The sequence below is a fragment of the Pseudophryne corroboree genome, chromosome 3 (assembly GCF_028390025.1).
Source record: "Pseudophryne corroboree isolate aPseCor3 chromosome 3, aPseCor3.hap2, whole genome shotgun sequence".
NCBI classification, from domain to species: Eukaryota; Metazoa; Chordata; class Amphibia; order Anura; family Myobatrachidae; genus Pseudophryne; species Pseudophryne corroboree.
Window position 1 is genome coordinate 465,292,268 of NC_086446.1, and position 17,887 is coordinate 465,310,154.

At 46.4% G+C, this 17,887-nt stretch overlaps 1 protein-coding gene across 6 annotated transcripts in view; it reads right to left on the reverse strand.

The window, feature by feature from the left end:
- Positions 1 to 230: 230 nt before the first annotated feature.
- ENGASE (endo-beta-N-acetylglucosaminidase) overlaps positions 231 to 17,887 on the reverse strand; it is a 165,870-nt gene continuing 148,213 nt past the window's right edge. For all 6 annotated transcript variants that reach the window (XM_063960711.1, XM_063960714.1, XM_063960712.1 and 3 more), the window contains 3 exons: positions 9,330 to 9,426; positions 1,909 to 2,023; positions 231 to 1,776 (listed from right to left, as the gene is read on the reverse strand). In XM_063960711.1, the coding sequence (XP_063816781.1) occupies positions 1,381 to 1,776; positions 1,909 to 2,023; positions 9,330 to 9,426 (608 nt within the window). In that variant the 3' untranslated portion in view covers positions 231 to 1,380. The remainder of the gene's footprint in view (positions 1,777 to 1,908; positions 2,024 to 9,329; positions 9,427 to 17,887) is intronic.

The following is a 17,887-nucleotide window of genomic DNA, read 5'->3' on the forward strand; positions in this document are numbered from 1 at the left end:
TAGCTCTCCCTCATTAAACACTCAAATTATTAAAACTGAACTTTGAAGTCAATTTAGCCCTCATTTAAATGTCTGAATACATAGAATAGCAAATATTTATTCACTAATAGTGTTTTCTATGACAATAAAACACTGGCTCAACAGAAGGTACATTTTATGAAAGGGTGAATCTGATTTACCAGTGTCTTTTACTGGGTATCTTGCTGTCTGGAGCTTTCCGGCAACTTCAGTTTATTTAATAAAGTCTTTCTTTATTTGAAAGAAAGAAAAAAAAACACACAACAAAAAACAAAGTGTAACCAAACTAAAATGCACAACTTTAATAAAGATTAATGATGGCTAATTATGTATAACACTTAAAATAATATATAGGACATTGCACCTCTACAAGAATAATTGAAATCTCTCAACTGAAGTCGCTACAGAAATTGACTGGTCACCTGCACATCAGATAGACAAAAAAATAAATAAAAGAATATATACATTTAGGATGGAATTCAATAAGCGATTAGTAGATTACTGCAGGCTAATTGTTCCCCCGCAGCCAGGAGTTATCAGGGAATATTTAAAAAAAAAAAAATCCCTAAAAACAGTGGGATAACGGGTGCCGCGAACCTGTTAACCTACCAAATCTGTGAACTTTACACGGATTCTACTGTAAAGGTTATTGGCTGTCCGGGGTACGAGGCGTGCAACTAAATAGCTTCGGATTTTAAAGCCCAAGGCTACCTCTCCATTTCAGATGCACTAATTTACTGCAGGTACTTAAAATTCTCCCCCTTGATCTGCTTTCATTTTTTAATTTCCTTCATATTTTTCCCCCTTTGCACATACTAAGAGTGAACTAATTCTGAGTCATTTTCTGTGTTATACTTTGTTAGATAAGTGACATTACTAATTTACATCTCCTCTAATCACACAATAATGGCACAACATATAGCAAATGTGTAAACGATTAGGAGAAGGAAAGGTTTTGCTTTCATCAGTCATACGTGCTACAGATTGCCAACATTATATAGATATGTATTTATCTTTATATCATAAGCTTCAGATGTGAGAGGTCAGCTGCAATTGATTGTAAAAAACTAGTATTGACAACCTCAAACCTTTCCTAAAATATTAGGTTTACATTGTCTTCTGTAGTTGATTAACAATCATAACTCATTGTTAGTATTTGTATTATTTATAATATTCCCCATATATCTTACTTTGCTTTGACATAATTTCTTGTTATTTCTGATCCTTTCTACTTAAAACTGAATTCAACAAATATGGGTGGCTGAGTGTGACGTACATAAAACGCCCATTTTCTTAATGCTGGACAGAAGCCAGGCAGACCACCACCAGCCCATCTCCATGGCATAGCCAAATGCACATTTTTCACACCTCAGTGTGCGTCTGCTCCACAAATTCCAGCACCAAGTTTCCCCATACAATAGGTAGGATTTCAGCAACATCCTTATTAACTGGCTGAACTGCAAATTCCAGCCTGCCTGGAGAAGGTTTGCATGGATCTGGCACAGCCAGGTCAACCACACGGTATATGCGAGCATGTGCCAATCCAAGAAGGTGCGGCTGGGAAGCTGGAGCTCTATGGCAGGTTACCCCAAGGCAGTATATACGAAAGTGTCTAATTCTGTCCATAGTATGGCTCCAGCGAAGAGTTAGGCTGACAAACAACTGATTGCTCTGTGGATCTCTTCGCCAGTGGATATGAGAAAGAGATAGGTCAGACGGCTGTTCAGGATTGGATGGAGGTAGGGAAACATCCAGGATCTAAAATGATAATCATTAATTAAAATTAGTGACCCATAATGCAACACATCATTTTGTGTTCAATACATGAAGTTAAATGTGTCAGCTGTGGAAAGAACAGCTCTATGACAAAATGGCTTATAAATAAGATACCCTTATTTCTCCAATGCGGCATACAAAGCTCTCCTCTTCTTCGTTGGGCAAGGTGTTGGAAAAGTGTACAGACAAATTGGTCAGGAGACACCCGCTAAGATGTACCTCATAATACCTGAAATACAGTAACAGTGATGTCAGAACATGAAGCCAATGACAATTACACAGTTACAGCCACACTACTAAATGTATCCCCATTACACCGTCATCGTAACACACTAATTAAAATGTAGAGACACACTGATAATCAAACGAGTCATGTGGAATCAGTCTCTGGGACAGGTATTCACAAGGAAATTCCACATATTGGTCCATAATGGGAGTCAATTACATTTTAACATCTGTAAATTCATCAGACTTTGTGCTGGGGCTGAGGTACGGTTGGAAGCACTTGAAGCCACATTTGAAACATGCAAAACATTGTAGCCGCATGCAAAATCCGGAGATTATTTTGTAGAATAGTTTTGAAAATTTCCATCCTCTTTATTCCTGACGCAATGTCCTGGATTAAAATTTGTTATTCTCTTTCTTATGCAAATTTTAATTAATCTTACTAATCATTTTAAGAAGCTCTAGCCACAGAAACCACTCTACACATTTATTAGAAATGCCCTTTCCAGAGAATGTTTTCTTCTACTATGTACCTTTTTGGAAACATGTTTTTTGGACAATAGGTTATACTATAATATGTTAGACTACTGGTCAGATGCTTCTATGGTTTACAATATTATTCTCCACCCCCAAAAAAAAAAAAAATGAAGATACGTAAAACTGAAGAAAAAAAAAAAGTCTAAAAATTGATTTTCAATAAACAAAAAGTGAAAACAAAATGCTGTATTGTTTACCGCTTTATACTGCACCCACGTCTTTCCATAGAGACTGCTGAGCGCTAGGAGATCATTCATCCCCTACAGTTACCAGTCAAAACTGAAATGGAGGGATTGGCTTAAATAATGCCCACGACTACTTAAGTGGAAACACATAAGGAAAGTTAAGTCAGATATAATTTATGAAGTTTGCACCAAGCCATTACTGTACAATATTCTGTATTTTTGCAGTTCCTCTGTGTCAGGTTAATAAAAACAGGAGCTATTCAATACTTGGGAATATAAGCATGGCTGACATATCCAAGTTAATGTTGTTAAGATAGAGATTCCACTACCAAAATCTAGCCTGGCTCCTTCTGTAGAAGAGGAGTGGAATAATAAGAATTTACTTACCGATAATTCTATTTCTCGGAGTCCGTAGTGGATGCTGGGGTTCCTGAAAGGACCATGGGGAATAGCGGCTCCGCAGGAGACAGGGCACAAAAAGTAAAGCTTTCCGATCAGGTGGTGTGCACTGGCTCCTCCCCCTATGACCCTCCTCCAGACTCCAGTTAGGTACTGTGCCCGGACGAGCGTACACAATAAGGGAGGAATTTTGAATCCCGGGTAAGACTCATACCAGCCACACCAATCACACTGTACAACCTGTGATCTGAACCCAGTTAACAGTATGATAACAGCGGAGCCTCTGAAAAGATGGCTCACAACAACAATAACCCGATTTAGTTAGCAATAACTATGTACAAGTATTGCAGATAATCCGCACTTGGGATGGGCGCCCAGCATCCACTACGGACTCCGAGAAATAGAATTATCGGTAAGTAAATTCTTATTTTCTCTATCGTCCTTGTGGATGCTGGGGTTCCTGAAAGGACCATGGGGATTATACCAAAGCTCCCAAACGGGCGGGAGAGTGCGGATGACTCTGCAGCACCGAATGAGAGAACTCCAGGTCCTCTTTTGCCAGGGTATCAAATTTGTAGAATTTTACAAACGTGTTCTCCCCCGACCACGTAGCTGCTCGGCAAAGTTGTAATGCCGAGACCCCTCGGGCAGCCGCCCAAGATGAGCCCACCTTCCTTGTGGAATGGGCCTTAACAGATTTAGACTGTGGCAGGCCTGCCACAGAATGTGCAAGTTGAATTGTGCTACCAATCCCACGAGCAATCGACTGCTTAGAAGCAGAAGCACCCAGCATTGTTGGGTGCATACAGGATAAACAGCAAGTCAGATTTCCTGACTCCAGCCAACCTGGAAACTATATTTTCAGGGCCCTGATAACATCCAGCAACTTGGAGTCCTCCAAGTCCCTAGTAGCCGCAGGTACCACAATAAGCTGGTTCAGGTGAAACGCTGACACCACCTTAAGGAGAAACTGGGGACGAGTCCGCAGCTTTGCTCTGTCCGAATGGACAATCAGATATGGCTTTGTGAGATAAAGCCGCCAATTCTGACACTCGCCTGGCCGAGGCCAGGACCAACAGCATGGTCATTTTCCATGTGAGATATATCAAATCCACAGATTTGAGTTGTTTAAACCAATGTGATTTTTTAGGAATCCCAAAACTACGTTGAGATCGCCCAGTGCCACTGGAGACATCAAAGGGGCTGTATATGCAGTACTCCCTTAACAACTTCTGGACTTCAGGAACTGAAGCCAATTTCTTTCTGGAAGAAAATCAACAGGCCGAAATTTGAACCTTAATGGACCCAATTTGAGACCCATAGACACTCCTGTTTGCAGGAAATGTAGAAATTAACCTAGTTGAAATTCTTCCGTGGAGCCTTCCTGGACTCACACCCTGGCACATATTTTCACCTAAGTGGTGATAATGTTGTGCGGTCACCTCCTTCCTGGCTCTGACCAGGGTAGGGATGACCTCTTCCGGAATGCCTCTTTCCCTTAGGATCCGGCGTTCACCCGCCTTGGCGTCAACGCAGTTGCGGTAAGTCCCGGAACAGACACGGTTCTTGCCGAATCAAGACCCTTCTTAGTATCTCTTGAAGTTCCGGGAACCAAGTCCTTCTTGGCCAAACCGGAGCCACGAGTATAGTTCTTACTCCTCTCCTTCCTATCATTTTCAATACATTGGGTATGAAAAGCAGAGGATGGAACACATACACCGACTGGTACACCGACGGTGTTACCAGAGCGTCCCAGCTATTGCCTGAGTGTCTCTTGACCTGGCGCTTCAGGTGGGACGCCATCATAACCACCTTTGGTCTTCCCAACGGTTTACAATCATGTGGAAACTTCCAGATTAAGTTTCCACTTTTCCGGGTGGAATTCATTTATGCTGAGGAAATCTTCCCAGTTGCCCACTCCCGGAATGAACACTGCTGACAGTGTTATCACATGATTTTCCGCCCAGCGAAGAATCTGTCATTGCCCTCCTGCTTCTTGTGTCGCCCCGTCTGATAACGTGGGCGACCGCCATGATGATGTCCTACTGGATCAGCACCGGTTGACTTTGAAGCAGGAGTCTTCCTAGGCTCAGAGCATTGTAAATTGCCCTTAGCTCCAGTATATTCATGTGGAGAGAAGTCTCCAGACTTGACCACACTTCCTTGGAAATTTTTTCCCTGTGTGACTACTCCCCAGCCTCTCAGGCTGGTATCCGTGGTCCCCAGAACACAGTCCTGAATGCTGAGTGTGCTGCCCTCTAAAAGATGAGCACTCTGCAGCCCCCACAGAAGAGACACCCTTGTCCTTGGAGACAGGATTATCCGCTGATGCATCTGAAAATGCGATCCGGACCATTCGTCCAGCAAATCCCCTGAGATCTGCCGAATGGAATCGCTTCGTAAGAAGCCACCATTTTTCCCAGGACTCCTGTGCATTGATGCACTGATACTTGGCCTGGTTTTAGGAGGTTTCTGACTAGGTCGAATAACTCCTTGGCTTTTTCCTCCCGGAGGAACACCTTTTTCTGGACTATGCCCAGAATCATTCCTAGGAACAGCAGACGTATCGTCGGAAAACAGCTGCGATTCTTGGAATATTTAGAATCCAGTCGTGCTGTCGTAGAACTACTTTAGATAGTGCTCTTCCGACCTCCAACTGTTCTCTGGAACTTGCCCTTTTCCGGATATCGTCCAAGTAAGGGATAATTTAGATGCCTTTTTTCTTTGAAGAAACATCTTTTCGGCCATTACCTTGGTAAAAGGCCCGGGGTGCCGTGGATAATTCAAACGGCATCGTCTGAAACTGATATTGACAGTTCTGTACCACGAACCAGAGGTACCCTTGTTGAGAAGGGCAAATTTGGACATGGAGGTAATCCTTGATGTCCAGGGACACCATATAGTCCCCTTTTTTCCGGTTCGCTATCACTGCTCTGAGTGACTCCATCTCGATTTGAACCTTTTATGTAAGTGTTCAAAGATTTCAGTTTAGACTATGTCTCACCAAGCCGTCTGGCGTCAGTACCACAATATAGTGTGGAAAAATAATACCCTTTTCCTTGTTGTAGGAGGGGTACTTTGATTATCACCTGCTGGATATACAGCTTGTGAATTGTTTCCAATGCTGCCTCCCTGTCGGAGGGAGCCGTTGGTAAAGCAGACTTCAGAAACCTGCGAGGAGAAGATGTCTCGACTCTCCAATCTGTACCCCTGGGATAATACTTGTACTATCTAGGGGTCAACCTGCGAGTGATCCCACTGCGCGCTGAGACTCTTGAGACTACCCCCCCACCTTGAGTCCGCTTGCATGGCCCCAGCGTCATGCTGAGGACTTGGCAGACGCGGTGGAGGGCTTCTTTTCCTGGGAAGGGGCTGCCTGCTGCAGTCTACTTCCCTTACCTCTATGTCTGGGCAGATATGACTGGCCTTTTGCCTGCATGCCCTCATGGGAAAGGAAGGATTGAGGCTGAAAAGACGGTGTCTTTTTCAGCTGAGATGTAACTTGGGGTAAAAAGGTTGGATTTCCCAGCTGTTGCCATAGTCCCCAGGTCCGATGGACCGACCCCAACTAACTCCTTCCCTTTATACGGCAATACTTCCATGTGCCGTATGGGATCTGTATCACCTGACCACTGTCGTGTCCATGACATCTTCTGGGTGATATGGACAACGTACTTATCTTGATGCCAGAGAGCAAATATCCCTCTGTGCATCTCACGTACATATATATAGAATGCATCCTATTAAATGCCCTATATGAATAAAATATTTTCAGTCAGGGAATCCGACCAAGCCAACCCAGCACTGCATCTCCAGGCTGATGGCGATCGCTGGTCGCAGTATAACCACCGTATGTGTGTATATACTTTTTAGGATATCTTTCCAGCTTCCTATCAGCTGGCTCCTTGAGGGCGGCCGTATCTGGAGACGGTAACGCCACTTGATAAGCGTGTGAGCGCCTTATCACCCTAAGGGGTGTTTCCCAACGCGCCCTAATTTCTGGCGGGAAAGGGTATAACGCCAATATTTGCTATCGGGGTAACCCCACGCATCATCACACACTTCATTTTATTTTATCTGATTCAGGAAAAACTACAGGTAGTTTTTTCACTCCCACATAATACCCTTTTTTGTGGTACTTGTAGTATCAGAAATATGCAACACCTCCTTCATTGCCCTTAACGTGTGGCCCTAATGAGAAATACGTTTGTTTATTCACCGTCGACACTGGATTCAGTGTCCGTGTCTGTGTCGACCGACTGAGGTAAATGGGCGTTTTTAACGCCCCTGACGGTGTTTCTGAGACGCCTGGACCGGTACTAATAGTTTGTCGGCCGTCTCACGTCGTCAACCGACCTTGCAGCGTGTTGACATTCTCACGTAATTCCCTAAATAAGCCATCCATTCCGGTGTCGACTCCCTAGAGAGTGACATCACCATTACAGGCAATTTCTCCGCCTCCTCACCAACATCGTCCTCAACATGTCGACACACACGTACCGACACACAGCACACACACCGGGAATGCTCTGACAGAGGACAGGACCCACACTAGCCCTTTGGGGAGACAGAGGGAGAGTTTGCCAGCACACACCAAAACGCTATAATTATATAGGGACAACCTTATATAAGTGTTTTCCCTTATAGCATCTTTATATATCTCAATATCGCCAAAATCAGTGCCCCCCCTCTCTGTTTTAACCCTGTTTCTGTAGTGCAGTGCAGGGGAGAGCCTGGGAGCCTTCTCTCCAGGCTTTCTGTGAGAGAAAATGGCGCTGTGTGCTGAGGAGATAGGCCCCGCCCCTTTTTCGGCGGGCTCGTCTCCCGCTATTTAGTGAATCTTGGCAGGGGTTAAATATCTCCATATAGCCTCTGGGGGCTATATGTGAGGTATTTTTCGCCAAAAAAGGTTTTCATTTGCCTCCCAGGGCGCCCCCCTCCCAGCGCCCTGCACCCTCAGTGACTGCCGTGTGAAGTGTGCTGAGAGGAAAATGGCGCACAGCTGCAGTGCTGTGCGCTACCTTTAGAAGACTGCAGGAGTCTTCAGCCGCCGATTCTGGACCTCTTCTTACTTCAGCATCTGCAAGGGGGCCGGCGGCGTGGCTCCGGTGACCATCCAGGCTGTACCTGTGATCGTCCCTCTGGAGCTGATGTCCAGTAGCCAAGAAGCCAATCCATCCTGCACGCAGGTGAGTTCACTCCTTCTCCCCTAAGTCCCTCGTTGCAGTGATCCTGTTGCCAGCAGGACTCACTGTAAAATAAAAAACCTAAGCTAAACTTTCTCTAAGCAGCTCTTTAGGAGAGCCACCTAGATTGCACCCTTCTCGGCCGGGCACAAAAATCTAACTGGAGTCTGGAGGAGGGTCATAGGGGGAGGAGCCAGTGCACACCACCTGATCGGAAAGCTTTACTTTTTGTGCCCTGTCTCCTGCGGAGCCGCTATTCCCCATGGTCCTTTCAGGAACCCCAGCATCCACAAGGACGATAGAGAAAAGGATTAACTATTTAGCAGTTTAGTCATGTTGTTAACTTATGGACAGGTAATGGATATCAGCGGGCCAAAGCAGAACACAGTTTTAAAACAGACACCAGATAAATGGATCCTATAGATCATTACTGTAACATCTGTTGCTACTCTTGAGTATTACGTGCATATATTAGCCTACAGGAGATACTACAATGCAAGGAGTATAAATAAGTGCACTGCTGAGACAGCTTGGGACAGCAGCATCCACTAGGCTGCAAACAGGAGTCTGAACACTCATGTGGCATGATACAATTCAGTGTGAATTGAATAGCTCTAGGAATGAGCTCCCGATGCTATTCAATTCAGCGCTTTGTCATGTCAGGGAAAGCTGGTTCTCGCAGACTAAACAGGGTGTTTTGTAGAAAGAACAGTCATTCTCCGTCTAAAGTGCCCAGGCGTAGTGCTGTTTCCGCAGAAATCAGCATCGCGCCAGCACTTTTGTCGGGTAGAAATCCTCTCATCTGGTGTCACAGCACGCTGAAATGAATAGAGCCCATTCCTTCTAAACATGTAGGGAGAATAAGATTGAAAGAAAATCTTTCAAGATTTAAAGTTGGTGCAATAGCCTATATTGAAATACATCACAAGTTAATAATATTCATAAGGTATTATTAGCAAATCAAATAACTCAAACAAAATCCTGACATAATTATCACACTAACCTTTTAACCCATCCAAGGGTACTGTCATGCTGCTGATCTGCAAGTAAAAGGACTGGGGGTTCTGCAAGGGACTCCAGGGAGTGTATCTGACCTGGCTCTGTTGGACAGAAGAGATCAACCTATAGATGGTTAAGAAGCAGGTACCTACTGCAGGGCTACACAGACATTTTGCTGCTTGTGGTAAAGTAACTCAGACAAATTAGTTTAATACCATTATCTTTCAAAAAAAGAGCGACTTCTGGCATTACCAAAATTAAGTAGGATATCTTATACACAAATTAAAACAGAAAATACAATGATGGGCCACTGGCTATAAACTCTTTAAAACGTGTTATTATTCTCATCATCCTTTATATATATATGGTGCTATAAAGGTTCCACAGCAGCTAACAAAGTACATAAATGAGCAAAATAAGGAAACTGACTTTTAGTACAAGACAATACAGCATTAGTAAATTGTTTATAGACATTGCTGCAGCAGCAATCATAGGGGGATATTCAAATGTCAGGAAAAAACAGACACCCAACCGACTTTTCAGTCTATTAGATAGGGGGGGAAAAAACAGACTCCCAACTGACTTTTCAAACATTTGAATCTCCCCCATAATGTCCAAATAAGCAGCAAGGTGGAAGAAACCCAGGGTTAGGTGATGATGTGGAGAGTATGGAGTAAATGATAATTTATGTAAGGGCAGGAAAAGCACATGAGGGGAGTGGGTCCTACTGGTGAGAGCTTCCATGAGGGGCAAAAAGGTAAGAGTGAAACAGATCAGTGGGTTAGGATGAAAGCTGGATGGCTTCTGAAGAAGTGGGTCTTGAGAGCCTGTTTGAAGATTTGTAGAGAGGTGGGAAGACTTAAATGGAAAGCTAGAGAAAGGAGGTAGGGAGCAGCACTGCAAAATATTAGTGGCAGAAGTGGGATGAAGTAATCAGTTGGCAGAAGAGGCAGCAATCATTTAAGGAGCGAAGAGGGTGGGTGGGAGTGTAATGGCAGAGAAGTGGGTGAGGAATTTGTAAGTGTGTGTGAGAAGTCTAAATTGGGTTCTGAATGGGAAGGGCTTGTTGGAGAGGGGTTGCCGATATAGTAATTTGGAAATAAAGGTGAGCTGGCAGCAGCACAGAGCAGTGGTTCTCAACCTCGGTCCTCAAGTACCCCCAACAGTTCATGTTTTCCAGGTCACCTAGCTGGTGCACAGGTGTATTCATTACTCACTGACACATTTTAAAATACCCACAGGTGCAGCAAATTATTTCACTTGCAATCCTGTGAGGAGACCTGGAAAACATGAACTGTTAGGGGTACTTGAAATGCTGGGATAATGCTTTAGAACCTCATCATCAGGGTCCCCTGATGGCGATACTATAAACCACAGCTTCGCAAACTCAGTCCTCAGGACCCCACAGAGTTCATGTTTTCCAGGTCACATGTGGCTTTTTAAAATGTGACAGTGATAAACAATGCACCTGCCGGGTGACCTTTACAGCATGAACTGTGTGGGATTTAGAACCACTGCTATAAACCATTGAAACCTTGAAGCATAATCCCGGTGTCCGAGTCCTGTTTGTGTACCCGAGTGCCGCCGCCATCTGCATTTATTGTGAGCTCCATTGCGGCATCTACAGAGGGCACCGAATCTGCTGTACATTTTCATGGTAGTGAAACCTGACTATTTCTATCCATCTATATAGATTAATATACTGTACATACACATACACACCCTACAGTCTCTACTGATGTGTTAATGTTGGTCAATGGTATGTTAAAAGGGAGCAAGGAAGGGTACTTTTATTTAAAAAGAAGAGAGCAGGACTGAACATTAATTTGCATTAAACTTCAGCCCCACACACTGCTGTTGGTGGCGGCAGGAGAGGGGTGACACTGAGGTGGGAGAGCCTCAAGGCACACAATTGGGGCTATCACTCAGCGTGTAAGCACTGTGCAGGAACCCGATGGCTGACAGTTGATCCTGCTCTTATAGCTGCAGTAGATCCTACTGCGAGCCGGCTCTATACAATCTGATGGGAGATAGCTGAAGCGGCTCTCAGTTTAAAAAGAATTCCACAAAAAGGACAGGGAAGCATGGACCCGCGGGTGCAGACCACGGATTCCCTCACTGAGTATCACTGTAAGGTCTGGGCCATACATAGCGGCCAAGCGTGTCCGGCTGACCGGGACCAGCTTGGCCGGGAGGGGGGGGGGGGGGGGGGGGGGGAGTTTGTGTGCACACGAATACTGTTCTGTGGCATCCCGCATAACAGGATCCAGCCAGTGACACACAGGATTTCACATTGAAATGTATGTGTTCTCATTGAAATCCCGCCGTCCTGTCATCCGGCCCTACTGCAGCATGCTGCGGTCGGATCCAGCGGCGGAGGCACTGCCGCACATGTGTTGAGAGCCTGCATAGGAGCCCATGTGCAGTCTCCTTGCAGCCAAGAGGGACCCATTGAACGGGACCCGCTTGGTCGCTGTGTGGCCCCACACTTATGTGGACAGTGTAAAGTCATGCAAGATAAAATAGGATTTTAATACCTACCGGTAAATCCTTTTCTCTTAGTCCGTAGAGGATGCTGGGGACACCAAAAGAACCATGGGGTATAGACGGGATCCGCAGGAGACATGGGCACTTTAAGACTTTCAAAAGGGGTGTGCACTGGCTCCTCCCTCTATGCCCCTCCTCTAGACTCCAGTTATAGGAACTGTGCCCAGGGAGACTGACATATTTCGAGGAAAGGATTTATTGTTAAACTAAGGTGATATTCATACCAGCACACACCTCAAGCACGCCGCACAACTTGGTAGTCAACAGAACACAAGTCAACGGCATGAACAATTTCAGCAACAGGCTGATTATAAACATAACACAACATGTGTGTAACCATAACTAATAACTGCAGATACAGTACGCACTGGGACGGGCGCCCAGCATCCTCTACGGACTAAAAGAAAAGGATTAACCGGTAGGTATTAAAATCCTATTTTCTCACACGTCCTAGAGGATGCTGGCAGTAGCGGATCTTGCCACGGGCAAGCAGGACTTTTGCCCGGGGCACCGCCTTCCGGAGGGCGCCGGCGCCATCCGGAGGGCGCCGCACCATGGCAAGATCCGCTGCTGCTGTGGTGCCCCCCGCTGCCACTGCCCGCTGTCCGTTGTGAAGGGAAACTAGACGCTACGCATCTAGTTTCCCTTCGTGGGCTGCCCGCTGTGAAGGGAAACTAGACGCTACGCGTCTAATTTCCCTTCCTGGAGAGGACCTTCACTGTAATGATGTGCGGTGCGCGTTGACGTCATCGCGCACCGCACAGCAAAGGTCCTCTCCACGAAGGGAACTAAACGCTTAGCATCTAGTTTACCTTCGTGGGGAGGACCTTTGCTGTGCGCAATGACGTCACAGCACATCCTACAACAGTACAGGGGGCGGAACTGACCACGCCCCCTGTATGAAGCCACGCCCCCTAATGCCGCCCGAGGCGCCAGAAGCCCCGGAACCGGCCCTGGATGCTGGGGACACCAAAAGAACCATGGGGTTATACTAAAGCTCTAGAACGGGCCGGAGAGTGCGGATGACTCTGCAGCACCGATTAACCAAACTTGAGGTCTTCATCAGCCAGGGTATCAAACTTGTAAAACTTCGCAAAAGTGTTCGAACCCGACCAAGTAGCAGCTCGGCAAAGTATAATGCCGAGACCCCTCGGGCAACCGCCCAGGACGAGCCCACCTTCCTAGTAGAATGGGCCTTTACCGAATTCGGTAACGGCAATCCAGCCGTGAAATGAGCATGCTGAATCGTATTACAGATCCAGCGTGCAATGGTCTGCTTGGAAGCAGGACACCCAATCTTGTTGGGAGCATACAGGACAAAACAGAGCTTCGGTTTTCCTAACCCGAGCCGTTCTGGCAACATAGATTTTCAGAGCTCTGACCACATCCAGGGATTTTGACTCAACGAAAGCGTCAGTAGCCACTAACACCACAATAGGTTGGTTCATATGGGAAGATGAAACCATCTTCGGCAGAAAATGCTGTCGAGTCCTCAACTCTGCTCTATCTTCATGAAAGATTAAATAAGGGCTCTTGTGAGACAAGGCCGCCAACTCAGACACCCGCCTTGCGGACGCCAAGACCAACAGGATGACCACTCTCCAACTCCAACTTCTGTAAAGGTTCAAACCAATGCGATTGAAGGGACTGCAACACCACGTTAAGATCCCATGGTGCCACAGGGGGCACAAGTGGAGGTTGGAAGTGCAACACACCTTTCACGAAAGTTTGAACTTCTGGAAGGGAAGCCAATTGTTTTTGATAGAAAACTGATAAGGCTGAAATCTGAACCTTAATTGAGCCCAACTTTATGCCCGCCTCCACACCTGCTTGTAGAAAATGGAGAAAACGTCCTAGCTGAAACTCTTCCGCAGGAGCCTTCTTGGATTCACACCAAGACACATATTTCTTCCAAATGCGGTGGTAATGTTTAGACGTTACTCCTTTCCTGGCCTGAAGAAGTGTGGAAATGACTTCACTGGGAATACCCTTTCGGGCTAGGATCTGGCGTTCAAACGCCATGCCGTCAAACGTAGCCGCGGTAAGTCTTGGTATACGCACGGCCCCTGCTGTAACAGGTCCTCGCATAGAGGAAGAGGCCAGGGATCTCCAATGAGTAATTCCTGAAGATCTGGATACCAAGCCCTCCTTGGCCAGTCTGGGACAATAAGGATTGCTTCAACCTTTGTTCTTCTTATGATCTTTAGAAGTTTTGGAATGAGAGGAAGTGGAGGGAATACATACACTGACGGAAACACCCATGGTGTCACCAGTGCATCCACTGCTATTGCCTGAGGGTCCCTGGACCTGGAACAATATCTCTGAAGCTTCTTGTTGATGCGCAACGCCATCATGTCTATGTGAGGAATTCCCCAACGACTTGTCACTTCCGTGAAGACCTCTTGATGGAGGCTCCATTCTCCTGGATGGAGATCGTGTCTGCTGAGGAAGTCTGCTTCCCAGTTGTCCACCCAGGAGGTGAGAGCTGTGCAGCCACCACAGGAGTGATATTCTGGTCTTGGAAGACAGGATTATCTTTCGGTGCATGTGCAGGTGAAATCCGGACCACTTGTCCAACAGGTCCCACTGAAATACTCTGGCATAGAATCTGCCAAACTGAATGGCCTCGTAGGTCGCCACCATCTTCCCCAGCAACCGAGTGCACTGATGGATTGACACTCTTGGTGGTTTCAGAATTTGTTGACCAGGCTCTGAAGTTCCTGAGCTTTTTCCACCGGAAGAAAAACGCTCTGTAGTTCTGTGTCCAGTATCATCCCTAAAAATGACAACCTCGTCGTCGGAATCAACTGTGATTTTGGCAAGATCAGGAGCCAACCGTGTTGTTGAAGAACTGTCAGGGACAGGGCAACGTTTTTTTTACCAACTGGTCCCTGGATCTCGCCTTTATCAGGAGATCGTCCAAGTACGGGATAATTGTGACTCCTTGCTTGCTAAGTAGAACCATCATTTCCGCCATTACTTTGGTGAAAATCCTCGGAGCCGTGGACAGACCAAACGGCAACGTCTGAAATTGGTAATGACAATCCTGAATTGCAAGCCTCAGGTAAGCCTGATGTGGAGGATAAATGGGAACATGTAAGTAGGCATCCTTTATGTCCACCTATACCATAAAATCCCCTTCCTCCAGACTGGAGATCACCACTCGGAGAGACTCCACCTTGAATTTTTTAAAGGTAGAAATTGAGGGATTTCAGGTTTAGGATTGGCCTAACCGAGCGCTCCGGCTTCAGGACCACAAATAGGCTTGAATAAAAGCCGTCTCCCTGTTGTGACTGGGGAACCCTGACGATAACCTGATTTTGATAACTTTCGTATGGCGTCGCAAATGATCTCCCTGTCCGGAAGAGAAACTGGCAAGGCCGATTTGAAAAATCGGCGAGGGGGGACGTCTTGAAACTCCAGTTTGTACCCTTGGAATATTATTTGTAAAGCCCATGGGTCCAGGTCAGAACGAACCCAGAACTGACTGAAGAGTTTGAGACGTGCCCCCACCGGTGTGGCTCCCGCAGAGGAGCCCCAGCGTCATGCTTTGGCAGAAGTCGGGGAGGACTTCTGCTCCTGGAACCCGCCACAGCTGGTGATCTTTTACCCTTTCCTCTTCCTCTAGCAGCAAGGAAGGAAGAACCTCGCCTTTTCTTGTATTTTTTGGGCCGAAAGGACTGCATTTGAAAGTGATGTGTCTTCTTTAGTTGCGAAGGCACATAAGGCAAAATGATGACTTACCCGCGGTAGCCGTAGATACCAAATCAGCGAGGCCATCACCAAACAAGACACCACCTTTGTACGCCAGGGATTCCATATTTTTCTTAGAGTCAGCATCAGCATTCCACTGATGAATCCACAAAGCTCGTCTAACTGAGACAGCCATGGCATTGGCCTTTGATCCCAAAAGGCCAATATCCCTCGCAGCTTCGTTTAGGTAAGCTGCAGCGTCCTTGATATAACCCAGCATTCAGAGGATGTTATCCCTATCTAGGGTATCTATATCAGATGACAAGTTATCTGCCCACTTTTCAATAGCACTACTCACCCACGCAGAGGCAATGACCGGCCTGAGTAGTGTACCTGTGGTCGTATAAATGGATTTTTACGTAGCTTCCTGCTTACGATCCGCAGGGTCTTTAAGGGCTGCCGTGCTAGGTGACGGAAGAGCCACCATTTTAGACAACCGCAATAGGTCCAGGTCCACAATGGGGGGTGACTCACTTTTCCCTATCCCCAGAGGGAAACGGATAAGCCACCGGAATCCTTTTGGGAATCTGACATTTTCGGTCAGGACTTTCCCAGACTTTATCAAATAGAGTATTCAGTTCCTGAGGGGGAGAAAACGTGATCTCAGGTTTCTTCCCATTATACATACAAACCCTTTTATCTGGAACAGCAGGGTCCTCAGCGATATGCAATACCTCTTTAACCGCCACAATCATGTACTGAATGCTCTTTGCTAATTTCGGATCTTATCTGGAATCACTATAGTCGACACTGGAATCAGTGTCTGCCAACTGGATAAACGTACGTTTATGTGACCCCGAGGGGACCTTAACTTGTAATAACATATCTTCCACAGATTTCTTCCATGCCTGGGTCTGAGATTCAGACTTGTCCAATCTCTTACTAATACGAGCTACATTAGGATTCAAAGCATTCAACACATTTACCCAAACAGGAGTCGGCGATGCGAACATGGTCACCCCCACCGCCTTTAGCGTCTCTAATACAGCCTCCTCCTGTGAAGAGCACTCAGCCTCAGACATGCCGACACACGTGTAATAAACACCCACAGACACACTGGGCTTATAGGGGACAGACCCACATAAGAGTCTGTCAGAGAGACACAGAGGGAATTTGGCAGCTCACACCCCAGCACCAAATCAATGGGTCTGAAGCGATTACTAAAATGCCCCAGAGCTGTAGCGCTTTTTATAATATATTATATTGCACCAAATAACCTACCCCCCCCCCCATTTTGCACCCTGATACTTGCTCAGCAGTGTGAGGAAGGACCAGCGTCTCTGTAGCCAGCAGAGAGGAAATGGCGTCGAGTGAGCTGTGGGGACGAAGCTCTGCCCCCTTAATGGCGCGCTTCCGTCCCGCTCTTTGTAATACTGATTATACTGGCGGGGGTTAGGACAGTGCCCTTGCACTAATGTCCCCTCTTGCCAGTTTATGCTGAGGATTTTAAGCTGCCCAGGGCCACTGGGGCACAAAGGGGGGCTGGATGTGCAGCACTCCCTTCACAAACGTCTGGACTTCTGGGAGAGTAGCCAATTCCTTCTGAAAGAATATAGATAAGGCTGTACCTAAATGGAGCCTAACTTCAGGCCCATATCCACTCCTGTCTGTAGAAAGTGGAGAAACCGACCCAGATGGAATTCTTCCGTAGGAGCCTTCTTGGCCTCACACCAAGATACATACTTCCTCCAGATACGGTGATAATGTTTTGCCGTCACCTCCTTCCTAACCTTTATCAACGTAGGGATGACTTCTTCCGGAATACCTTACCCAGCTAGGATTCGGTGTTCAACCGCCATGCCGTCAAACGTAACCGCGGTAAGTCTTGGAACACACATGGCCCCAGCTGTAACAGGTCCTCCCTGAGAGGAAGAGGCCACGGATCTTCTGTGAGTATTCCTTGAAGATCTGAGTACCAGGTCCTTCAAGGCCAATCTGGAACAATGAGTATTGTCTGCACTCTTCTTTGTCTTATGATTCTCAATATTTTTGAGAGGAGAGGAAGAGGAGGAAACACATAGACCGACTGATACACCCACGGTGTCACTAGGGCGTCTACTGCTACTGCCTGAGGGTCCCGCGACCTGGCACAATACCTCCGAAGCTTCTTGTTGAGGCGTGACGCCATCATATCTATTTGAGGAATTCTCCAACAACTTATCTCTGCAAAAACTTCCTGATGAAGTCCCCACTCTCCCGGATGGAGATCGTGTCTGCTGAGGAAGTCTGCTTCCCAGTTGTCCACACCCGGAATGAAGACAG